Below are 12,832 nucleotides of genomic sequence, written 5' to 3'. Positions count from 1 at the left end.
TAACTTTTGTTAACATTGTTTTCCATCTTAAAATAGTTAAATAGCTAAATAGTTAGCTAACAGTGAAAAATCTAATTTAAAATATGATTTAAAAGTAAAGAATTGGGGTTCTAAATTCCTACCTTATTTGCAGAAGAAAATGATTCTCTCACCCTTCTTCGACCAGATAATTTAGCCTCTGTATGTCAAAAATGTAGGAGAATATGTTTTCAGTGGATTTTCACAAATTGTTTTGTTTAAGGAAAAACAGTACAATAGTTATAATTTATTTTTTGCTCATTTGATTTAGTTGATTACTGCATGTAGATGTTTTTCTATAATCTATATCTGGCAACAGTACACTGTTTTTTTGCTTGAGGGAGCAATTCCACGTAGATAAACAGCTCAACTTTTATGTTGCACCTCAAATTAAAAGGATATTTATATTATTGCTAATATTAAGCAATTCTCAAAGGGATGGGGATGATAACATTGTCATAAAATTATTTAATAAGTATTTATTTGAAATAATAAAAAATTGTTTGATGCACAAAAAAAATTATGTAAGGTTGGCATATTTTAAAGGAATTAGTTTATTCTCGAGTCTATTAGGTAAAAGCACATTTATTTAAAGTCGGCATAAAACGGAAGTTGTAATAGTCTTTTGTTCCCTATTGTCAAAATGTTCTGACTCGTTCAGTTCTCGGGTCGCGCCCATAGACTGTAAAAAAAATATGGACGTAGTGTCCGTGACGTCCCCTATAAGATTCCGATAAGCCAGTGGATAACAGACAGTGGATAAATGGCTATCCACCTGTCAATCAAAGTGGCCACACCCTTCATTATGCAGAACTTTAAGGATTTATATAATGTAAACGAATGAGTAATAAAAAAATTCACCCCCTCACAGTTTTCATGAAGGGCAAAATCAACCGTTTAGACAAAAAACACAATTTGTACCAGGCTATAAACAGTTTTTTTCTGCTGTAAAGTTGGGCATTTTAACATGGTGCTCAATGAGATTCTGCTCCCTTCTGGAGCCTGTCCCTAGTGGCCAGTTGAGGAATTGCAGTTTAAAATACTTCCGTATTGGCTTCAAGAGAGACTGCGGGAGGTTGCCGCTTTGTCGTGCCTCTGGTTTTCAGGACCCTTGAAGACCCCTACAACAGGTTCCATATATTTTGATAATAAAATCTTGAGCATTACAGATAAAAGAAGCATTCTTCAAATCCTCTTTTCACTTACTCCAAAAAGCTGGTGATATAATCCTTGCTGCAGGCTGACCAGGAGAAGGGGTTGGTGTTGGCTGTGATATGGGCCGCCATCAGCTTGGCTGTCTCGTGACCTTTGGTCCCGCAGGAGTTCCCAATCCCATCATGGTTCATGCCGAAACTGCGGGACAAGCGGCAGATCATGAACTTTGATGGGTCATGTCAATCACATGGCCCACCCCGCACACAAACAACAAGCTTGGGCAGCTCTGAAAGATCAGGAGCGGAGGACATCTCCTTCAGCTAAGCTGTAAAGAGAGGCTTTTTCTGAGTCGGTAACAGCTGTGAGAAGAGGACAGATGGGTCAAAGGCCAGGGGCTGTCTGGAGCTCTGGAAGAGCGTGAAAGTTGTAATCACCACCCTGATCCCGGCCTGTCAATCAATAATTACACGTTTGAGCAGACCTCAATCGGACAGTCATCTCTTAATGAACCTGGCCTGCGTTTCCCCTTCCTCCAAGCTGCTTTCATCTGCTCATGGGCCATCGGCATACAAGACTGCTGAAGCATTCAGCCACATTCCTTGCCGGCAACTCCACAAATACATCATTTGAGCCGTGCAAATTTTGTTCCCTTACATATCTGTCTGGATATTGTACGAAAAAGTTAGATCACCTTAAAGCAAGTCCTCGAAGCTTTCGTTGCCGGCCGGGGTCTATCCAAAATCAGAAGTCAGCCTCTAATGCATATCACACATACCCCCCCCCCCCATCCCACACCACATCACACAATTCCTCTGTGTTTTTAAGGCGTACATTTATGACATTTCACTGTACTCTGAATATAAATCAACGCGGGAGAAACCCTCCCCACAAGAAGTAGCGGCTATTTTTACAACTGATCCACAACAGAAGCAGACGCAAGACATAATAGAGGAAATTGCCATCTCGCTGAACTTAGCCGAAAAGCTACGTAGACCAATAGATCATGGTTATTTTTCTAAGCTTTCAGGATAGGGTTCATTTGTCCAGACTGTCATTTGCATGAAGATGTGTGTGCAGGCAATTCACGCTTTGGTTTTTGGCTTGAGGAATATACATAATGATGACCACAATACAACCAGACACAAATATCCTATGAGATCTGAAAGCGCCATATGTAGAATATTGAGTCATTTTTCAACCACAAGGGCTCTAATAGAGTCCTGACCATCTCTTTAAACATTCAGGGGTAAATTCACTAAACAGTTACAGTTATAATTCAGTTTATTCACTTGCTAACTGCAATCTAGTTTAAACTGATACTGATTTGAAGGGGTCAAATAAGATAAAGAAAAGAAATACAATCTTTAAAGAAAAAAGATGGTTAAAAAGCATATGGTTTTTACACCTGAATTCATGTTAGTGCCATCTTAAAGGTAGGGCAAGTAAAAATTATCTAAAATACTTTGTCCAAATTTGTTTAAACTTTCTTTATATGTCAATACATAATTAAAATGTAAGTACTCTGAAAAAGAGAGTATAAAAATCGAGTGACTCAAACAAGTGATTGGCTCGGGCGACTGTCACTCTCTCTCGCTAGCATGGCTACCACCGCTTTTGCTACAGGATCTGCCCGCATGCGTGCGGCAGGAAACCTAGGAAGAGCAAAATAATACTGATGTAATTCTAGCAGAGAAAGAGCATTCAAAATTCACAGCGCCGGGTTTTGCAGTCAGCGAAGGCAAACAATGCAAAAAAAGGAAGACAGTATAAGAAAAGGCAATGCACAAAAAGTCTTTGGATAAACAAAGAAATCAAACGCGAGTAATCGCCGTGGCTGAAAAACGTGACTCCTTGATGGCTGTATTTCTGCTGGACAGGTAATCTTTCGTTTTGATTATACATTTTTTCAGTTTATGTTTTCATGAAGCATGTATCAAGAGCACAAGCAGCTGCCTAATATAGCTAACATAACATTACTTAGCATAACGTTACAATGTTATACACTTAGCGAGCCATTACTAGAGATGATAAATACTCAATATGCTTAGCTCAAGTTGATCGATGTCGTGTTGAATTCCGCGAAATTTAACTTTAGACCTCTGTCTAAACTCTATTATTACACGGCTCTGTGAAATATTTGATTCTGATTGGTCAATCGCTCATTCCAGCGGTACGTTATTTCCAGATAACACCCGCTCATACGGGTACTACGAGTTATCTTGACCGGTACTACTTCTATACTTAACGCTGGCGCCATCTTGTGGCTTAAGCAGCCGTGGGTTACAATGGAAGACTTCAAGGCAGGTTTCCTTTATAACGTTTTTAACATAGATCTTTTTCTTACACAAACGCATCGATTCGAATCAGAAGGCTCTATTAACCCATCGGAGTTGTGTGGAGCACGTTATTTGATGGACAGCTGCATTTTTAATGGACTTCAAACACAACTACTGCTTGGATTAACGTTAGCCTGGACTTTTTAAATATAACTCTGATTGTATTTGTCTGAAAGAAGAATGTCATATACACCTACGATAACTTGAGGGTGAGTAAATCATAGGCTTGGTTTCATTTTTGGGCGAACTAACCCTTTCAGCATTCATTTTCAACATTTAGCAAGGGCATATGGCAAATCTTCAGCAATAGATAAAGGCTTAAAGCAGGTTGGAACTGTTTTCCTTCGCGGAAGCTTTGCGTAAGAGCTAATAAAATATTTAATCTCGAGACAATATTTTGTGTCTAATAATTATTTATTTGAGACTAGTAGCCGTGTAGTCTCCTCCGCTTCGCGTCGGGGTCCTGATCACTCTGTCGGGGTTTATTCTGCGATAACAACCGGCTGGGTGTACATTATCCCTTACTTAGCATGTTCACTGGGAACTTTACCTGCACGTTTATTTCCCCCTTTGGTTTGTTTTTATATTCATCATGGAAACTCTTACATGCAAAACCCAGTATACGTTAAGAATCTTACATGAAATGAATCTTCATCACAGTATAACTAATGTTATTGGAAAAACATGTATCAATGCTACCCGTTTTTAGCTTTGCCTTATAAATATAACTAGCTCGTTACTGAATCAAACAAAAACTTTACCAGTATCGGTATTCTAGCTTGATAGTGAGTACTAAAAGACATCTTATCTGTTTATATTCATACTGATAAAGTTTTTTTTATTACATGTGATTCTGACATGATAACACTACATGCACACAGCTCCTCTCAGGTAAATAATGCGTCTTCTAGCTGAGCAGTCGGCTTAGCGCGTACATGTATTTTGGGGGTGTGGCTTTGGAAAGAGCCCAGAAGGAAGAAGGTGGAGTGAATGGAAATAATGAGCTGTCTTTAAAACAGTCGTGAGAGGTCTACAGACACTCAATTTTTATACTTTCTTTTTCAGAGTACTTACATTTTAATTGTGTATTGATATATAAACAAAGTTTAAACAAATTTGGGAAAAAGTTCTTTTTAACCAATTCTTACCTACCCTACCTTTAAGTGAAATAAAGTATAAAGAAAAAAAAGAAATATAAAGTAATCATTATTTTTATTTACATAAAATGTTATACCTAAAAATATATATTTTATTTTATATCTTTCATTTATTAATTTATAAATAATAAGAAAAAGTTTTTGAGAAGTCAAACCACATGACTTTTACAGCCTGAATAAACTGTGCCTTTTTTTTTTTAAAAAGACAAGTTTTTAGAGACATAAAAACATTCATAAAAACATGCATGTTTGCACCACATGACCTTCATTTGAAGAATAAAAGTTTCAAATAAGCAGTTTTGCTAAATTAATAATTGTTTTTACCAATAATAAAAACAAAAGATTACATCAAAATACTATTTAGGTTTTCTTTCTTTTAGATTTTGAATCTGGCTTGCAACATTCTCTTATAATCTCCCAATTATTTCCTCTCCAATGTTTCTGATTCTAAAGATGGAAATGCCTAAAAAGACCAGAAATGTATAAACTCACTGTAAACAAGAGGTTTAAGGTACTGAGGAAAATTAGCAATCAAAAGTGATGTTTGCCTTAGCACCACTAATTAACAAAAATGAACATATTACAATGTATGTCTGACTGATCGTACTAATGCAAATGGTCAGCCAGAACAAAGAGACAAATAGAAAGAGAAACTTACTTGTGTCCGATCTCATGTGCAATAGTGAAGGCAGAGCCAAGACCTATATCTTCATTAATACTACAGCTCCTCTCTGGCTCACACATTCCTGCTACGGACGCCAAACCTGGCCACACACACACACACACACACACACACACACACACACACACACACACATACAAACACACACACACAAACACACAGATGAGGTCAGGTCAAGGTATAGAAGTACTACACTGACTCACCACCATAAAATGAGATTCTTCACATTAACCTTGAAACCACTGAACTTGAAGCTGGTGAAAAGTTTATGCGAAAGTTTTTATAAAATCACTAGGGGGTGGGTCAACACTGACGGCTAGACGATTAAATAAAAAAACAACTGATGCTGTAGCTGGAAAATGTCTAGACAAGGGGGTTAGATTTATAAATTCTACATCTGGTAACAAGGGACCACCTAGTAAAGCAAGCCAGAGCTTGGAATTCAAGAAAACATTTCACTTTGTGCCTCTAAAAATATAGATGTTTTTATTATTCAAGGTTTCAAGAGTCAAAGAAATCATTGTTTTCTTAATCCTGTTATGTTTGTTTTGCTCCAAATGAGATTTAGTTGACAATTTTTGGGTATTAGCACAAAACCGACATAAGCTGAAATTTACTACTGACAGTGTTTTGGTCCCCAGCCTACAGGGACTTGGCTTTCTGAGAGGTTTGTTCTTTAAGCGTTATGTTGCACTGTCATTTTCTATGCCATAAATAAACAGGCCTGTTATTTAATGTTTATGGAATGAAGGAAACATTAAATCTACTCTATTTTTATGTTGCAACTTTTGTAGCAAGCCACCTCAGTGTGGCAGCACTGACATAGGGCACTTAATCTCACAAAACGTCAAGTCTTTCTGTCCATTGACTAAAGGCAGCATTGAACTGCTGTGGTTAATTGAACTGTAAAATTATAATTGACTGATTTAAAACACTATAGACAATAGACAGCAACTCAAAAGTCATACAAACAACTTTATGCATGGAGACTCGCCTCAATTCCTTTAAATATAGGTTTGGGTTAAGGAAGATGTAACCTATTACTCTAAAAAACATATAAATACACAACAACCAAAAAATATATATATATGTATTTGGTAAAATAGTCAATTTTACAAAAACTGAGAAATTCTGAGAAACTGGTAACTCCACATATATACAATTAATGGGGCTTTCAAGCATCAAAAAGAAGCAGCCACAAAATGATCATAACAGTAGTACATACAACTTGTGCATTATATTCTAAATTCTAACTAATTGTTCTTTTAAAGAAGTCTTAATTTAATATCATGTCTTACAAAACATATCAGATGTTTCTTCCTGACAAAGAAGAAGATGGAGCAAAGATTGAGTCTTCACAGTCTCAAAGCCAGCTGCTTCTGTTATGGGGAGGGGGTTCCCTTGAAGCTATGAAGTGGGGAAATGGGCTTTTGCAAAATCCAGGTGTCTCTTAGTTCTTTTTTTCCCCCTATGTCCAGCCTGGGAGAGAAGAACAATTCTCACCAGATTACATCTGTTGGTGATTGGTGGGAGCAAAACACAAAACCCTAAAGCTAGATGTATGGAGGACTATCCAAGATCCAAGTAGCCTGCTCTGGTCTTTGATTGAATCAAACATTAGCAAGGAGACCTTGGTCCTTTAAAGTTAATATTTCAACAACAGATTCTTGTAAAGGTTTAAAAGTACCTACTTGTGGGGGCTAATAATATTAAATAGGTACTGCACAATAACTAAAAGAACAAGAAGTAAATGTCAACGCATTCATACAATACAAGGCATGTGAGAACCAATGGCGTTTGGGGTCTTAACACGTCTTGACATGCCTTGGAGTTTGAAAATGCACAGGTTCATTTAAAATTTTAGAACTTTGTTGGAAAATGATCAGTGAATAACCTACATTTCAGTCTATCCCTAAGAATATATACCACAACTTGTATAGACTCATTTAATGTTACTTTTATGCTGCTTTTTTGGCCTTTTTGTGTTATGGTTTGACACAATTTGTTTTTTCTTGTATATGGAAAAGTTTAAGATACATATTCCAAGTTCTTAGAAATGCATTCAGCGTTTTTACCATTTTATCGAACCATGTGACATCTTACAACCTGAACTAACCAAGCCTAAAATAATAATTCATGAAAAAAGGTCAAATCATCTAATAATTTAACAGTCTGTCTATCAACTTGACATTTTTCACTTTATGCATCTCCATAAATATCAAAAAGAATTTTAATAAAAGATGTATTAACTGAATTGTTATGCATTTTGAAAGAAAGAAAGAATGAGGCTGAACTACTCCTTTAAAGTTGATCATATAACAAAGCAGTATTGAAAAGGTCTAAACCTGACCTCTTGGTGGGCAAAATATTATTAAATATATTGCAAAATACAAGGGAATACCATGGGAGGCTTGTGACTTGTTTGAGAGACATCTTTCCAACAAAGCACTTCTGGCCTCTTTATCTTCCTTATCCAGAGGCCCAAACAAGAGCGGACATGCAAATCAGAGGCTAATAAGACACTTACTGGAGTGAAGGGTAAAAAAAGGAAAGCGATACAGGATGGAAGAGGGCTAGTGGGCCCAGGCTGACTCGAAAGCTCATTGGTGGGGCTTGTTTTCCTAAGCCAAGGGTCGCGTTGGTATTATCCCCACTCTGCAATGACCCCCAGAGGGCAACACGTTGACCCGAGATCATGCTGATGCCTCTGGGTGAGTGGGGGGGTGTTGAAGTGGAGATGGAGGTGGAGAAAGAGGAGGGGGGCAGCAAGGAAGCAGAGCAGATGCCAGGGCAATTAAAGGGACCCGGGGAATGTGACGAATGCGGTCAATCTGTCAAACCACCCCTGGAGTCACAATATTACTTCTAAGATATACGGTTCAGCCCTGGAGGAGGCTGGTTCAGATAAGACGAGGCTTTGACGCAGACCGTTTAGGGGGTTTGCATTTTCCATTTAGGGGGTTTGCTTTTTTGCTTTTTAAAGAAGTCATCCCGACTTCTTTAAACATATTAGGTCTTCTTTTATCATGTTGTTCTCTGTTATATATTGTATAGTCTAATTTTCTTCACTCCTTTTCTTTTTTGGCTTGCCCAGGGGAGGGGTAAACACCTCCGTCCCGTAGCAGATAGAAGTGGGAATGTTAGGAAATGAAACAAGAGACAGCAGTAGAGGTCTGTAGAGGCAGGCAGGCTTTGAGCCATGTTTGAGCTCAACGTGAGCCAAACGGCTCAATAAAGACAGGGCAGTGAAGTCTTTCTCAATAATCGCGCAGAATTATTTGTTACACCAGTAAAACAAAGCATGTAGCGTTTGGCATTTAGTGGGGTATGTTTAAATCAAAGAATATTTGGTCTTAGGATTCCTTTTGGGTACTTACCCAGAGTACCGCAGGGTTTGTTCTTATAGGTGCAGATGTCATACCTAAGAGAGAAAAGAAATCAAAAGTGAGGTCTTTATATGACAGAAATTCATTGGTACTCCATGCGGTAACCTTTCAAGAACAAGTGAATGGTGTTTGTAAGTTGAAAACTCGCTGGCCAGCGAGTTGGAATGGGACTACACCTATGCAAGTCCACTAATTTTATCATCTGCCTTGTGAAAATCATAAGCATTAGCACATTATCCGATTATGGTTCATACACAAATGTACGGGATGAGTAACATTTTGATGTTTATTGCTACTTTTACAACGAAAGTTCAACCGCTTAAATGTTACAGTCCCACATATGGGATTTTAAAAAAGTACAGTGACGTCACATATGCTGGATTCAAATCGGCTTTTGCTTCAAAACAGAGGTCCCTATCATACACCCAGTACAATGCAGTGCCAGATGCGACGCAAGTGTTTTTTGCTAGTTTCATCCTGACGCAGTTATCATTTTCACATCCTGCGCCACGTTGTTTAAAATGCAAATGCTGGTCTGAAAAACAAGGTGTGTTCAGGGGCATTGTTGGAGCTTTGCTTTTTTGAGGCAACTGAAACAGACTGCGCCAATGACCAACTGAAACCTGGTACTGCTTCCTACATGAGATTCACCTACACATACACTGGAAACCTTAATACATTACTAGTATTGTGGTGAATAATTAATCTGTGCAAGTCAAAACACAGATTTTTGTTTTTGTTTTGTCAAGGTAATCTTTAATCAAAATCTTGCTTCAGCTTTGGAATGGAGTTCCTTCTCTGATGATGTCAGTTTGATGTCTCCTCTCCAACCGTCAGTCTGCTATGAATGAGGGACGGAGGAGGTGTGCTAAAGTAACACCTCTATTCATTATTCTGGTTCACTTGGAAATACACTCACCTAAACGATTATTAGGAACACCATACTAATACTGTGTTTGACCCATTTTTGCCTTCAGAACTGCCTTAATTCTTGTGGCATTAATTCAACAAGGTGCTGAAAGCTTTAGAAATGTTGGCCCATATTGATAGAATAGCAGTTGATGAAGATTTGTGGGATGCACATCCAGGGCACGAAGCTCCCGTTCCACCACATCCCAAAGATGCTCTATTGGGTTGAGATCTGGTGACTGTGGAGGCCATTTTGGTACAGTGAACTCATTGTCATGTTCAAAAAAACAATTTGAAATGATTCAAGCTTTGCGACATGGTGCATTATCCTGCTGGAAGTAGCCATCAGAGGATGGGTACATGGTGGTCATAAAGGGATGGACATGGTCAGAAACAATGCTCAGGTAGTTTGTGGCATTTAAACCATGCCCAATTGGCACTAAGGGGCCTAAAGTGTGCCAAGAAAACATCCCCACACCATTACACCACCACCACCAGCCTCCACAGTGGTAACAAGGCATGATGGATCCATGTTCTCATTCTGTTTACGCCAAATTCTGACTCTACCATCTGAATGTCTCAACAGAAATCAAGACACATCAGACCAGGCAACATTTTTTCAGTCTTCAACTGTCCAATTTTGGTGAACTTGTGCAAGTTGTAGCCTCTTTTTCTATTTGTAGTGGAGATGAGTGGTACCCGGTGGGGTCTTCTGCTGTTGTAGCCCATCCGCCTCAAGGTTGTGCGTGTTGTGGCTTCACAAATGCTTTGCTGCATACCTACGTTGTAACGAGTGGTTATTTCAGTCAAAGTTGCTCTTCTATCAGCTTAAATCATTCGGCCCATTCTCCTCTGACCTCTAGCATTAACAAGGCATTTTGGCCCACAGGACTGCCGCATTTTTCTTTTTCACACCATTCTTTGTAAACCCTAGAAATGGTTGTGCATGAAAATCCCAGTAACTGAGCAGATTGTGAAATACGCAAACTGGCCCCTCTGGCACCAGCAACAATGCCATGCTCAAAATTGCTTAAATCACCTTTCTTTCCCATTCTGACATTCAGTTTGGCATTCAGGAGATTGTCTTGACAAGGACCACACCCCTAAATGCATTGAAGCAACTTCCATGTGATTGGTTGATTAGATAAATGCATTAATGAGAAATTGAACAGGTGTTCCTAATAATCCTTTAGCTTAGTGTACATCACAACACTGAAATAATGTTGGTAGCAACTTCTGGTTCACAGTGACTTCAAGTAATCTGAATTGTTTCATTGTTTTTAGTTAAGAACTTTTTTCACAAACTTTAATTAAATTAAAACTGGGCTGGGATTTCTATTTCCCAGCATGCTTTTGCCATTCTCCACTCAAAAGGGAGAGTAAATGCAAAAAAAAGTGTGTTTTGTGTGTAAGATTAATATTAAATGTGGGATTTGGTAGGGTTTAAAGTTTATGTATGATAATTTAGAAGAGTTTCTGCTTTTTTTCAGGGGTTACCATCATGGTGACAAGGGGAGGATGAGCTTTGAGATGTTAAATTATCTATATTGCCGTACTCATTCAGCAATTGCTATTCTAATGCTATCAAAGCATTGGCTGCATCTAAAAAATTGCTCTAAAAAAATAAGTAATTCCTTTACGATTGCTAAATAAAGTATGTTCTATATAATATGAATGTAATCTGGATGTACTACATTTGCCATGTTGTCATTATCATGTGACCAACTAGAGTCAGTTACGTCACTTCACTGCCATTCAAAAACGCTCTCCCGTAACCTTATGGGACAGTAAAGTGTCCATCGTATGCACACTTCAGAATCTCACAAGAAGAATAGGTGATCTAGGTTACTTTTTGCCTACTCTTTTATGAGTACTGTGAATTCATACTTCTTTTGTCACATACTGTTTTTCACCTACTATATAGTAGGGAAGTCAGATGTAGCCATTGTTACCAATTAGCAAGTTAGCATTTACTAAATTATTCAGGTTTCTAACTAGTTAGCTTACTCAAATATTTCAAGTTAAAAGCTATTAAAATGTATGAGTACAAAATAAAAATCGGCCTTTGAATTTCTTAACTAAAATTTGTTTATGTAACTGTCTCTCACATTTTTTGAGTTTTGCCAACAGTGTATTTGAGAATCTAAATATTATATATAGTTCATAATATAGCTAACAAGTTTGTGAATATTTTTTTTTAAATCAATGATACATCAGTCACACAGCCGTTGTGGCTGTTGTGTGTCACGTGACAAGCATGATGCGTCGCCATGGAAATAATAAGGGGTTGCCTTCCCAAATATTGGTAAAGTTAAATGCAAAATGGTTACCACTTAAAACTAAAGGTGCGTCACATTTATTGTTGCTCTGCAAAATTTCGTAGGCAAAACTCAATAGGAATTTGCACAATCTAAGGGTAAAAAAAATTCCTCCTGAGGATTTCACTTATTTTCAAGTTGGTCAAACAAATTTGCCACATTGACCAATCCAGTTTGACAACATCCACTAAAATGTAACATCTGTTCGTGCTTCTTGCCTCAGTTTTCTTTTGTGAGTGTGTTGTTGTTGTTTATTTTGAAACCCAAACTCTTTCTTTTTACCCATTGGGTCTTGTCATCAGTCGGCTGACATTTTCGACGGCAGGCCTATATGAAAGAATGCCAAATATTTTCTTATTCCCCAACTGGGGCATTTAACACCTCCTGAAAAATATCACAAGCAGTTTGGGCTGCTGGGTCTGGCCAAAGGCAGGCAGCCAGGCTTTGTTTGACAATGTCCTCAGCACAGAGGAAAGATGCAGTGCTTGATCTGAATCATATTAAACTATATTAGAAGCTTTGTGTTTTGCATCAAGGGCTTGGTTTGGGGGTGCAGACGTTATGTACGTCTTTAGTCAGTCTGGTAGTTGGAAAGTTCCTATCGGCCTTCTATTTTGGTGTCGATCTGAAGATATCCATGTGCTCTGTTTACTGTGGCAGCTGAAAAGGGTCAGAGGAGCCAAAAGATCTTTGAATCTGGAAAATCATACTGGAATATTGCAGCCAAAAAATAAATAATCAAAACAATGGGTTCTTTGTGCTCCTTTGCACAGTTTATAAGCTAGTAAGAAGCTTCTTATACAATTTATATAAATGTGAAAAAAAATGTAAACTCACTGTAAGACCACGCTCATATAAAATCAATTACATT

The 12,832-nt window shown here is 38.0% G+C and overlaps 1 protein-coding gene across 4 annotated transcripts in view; it reads right to left on the bottom strand.

Moving 5' to 3' along the window:
- Nucleotides 1-12,832, bottom strand: part of adamts6 (ADAM metallopeptidase with thrombospondin type 1 motif, 6) — a 128,276-nt gene that overhangs the window by 87,575 nt on the left and 27,869 nt on the right. For 3 of the 4 annotated variants that reach the window (XM_067433835.1, XM_067433836.1, XM_067433837.1), the window contains 3 exons: nt 8,726-8,769; nt 5,325-5,430; nt 1,225-1,371 (listed from right to left, as the gene is read on the bottom strand). In XM_067433835.1, the coding sequence (XP_067289936.1) occupies nt 1,225-1,371; nt 5,325-5,430; nt 8,726-8,769 (297 nt within the window). The remainder of the gene's footprint in view (nt 1-1,224; nt 1,372-5,324; nt 5,431-8,725; nt 8,770-12,832) is intronic. The other variant, XM_067433838.1, reaches the window with a different exon arrangement.

This window comes from Pseudorasbora parva, chromosome 23 (genome assembly GCF_024679245.1).
Source record: "Pseudorasbora parva isolate DD20220531a chromosome 23, ASM2467924v1, whole genome shotgun sequence".
NCBI classification, from domain to species: domain Eukaryota; kingdom Metazoa; phylum Chordata; class Actinopteri; order Cypriniformes; family Gobionidae; genus Pseudorasbora; species Pseudorasbora parva.
This window is presented reverse-complemented; position numbering and strand designations above follow the sequence as displayed.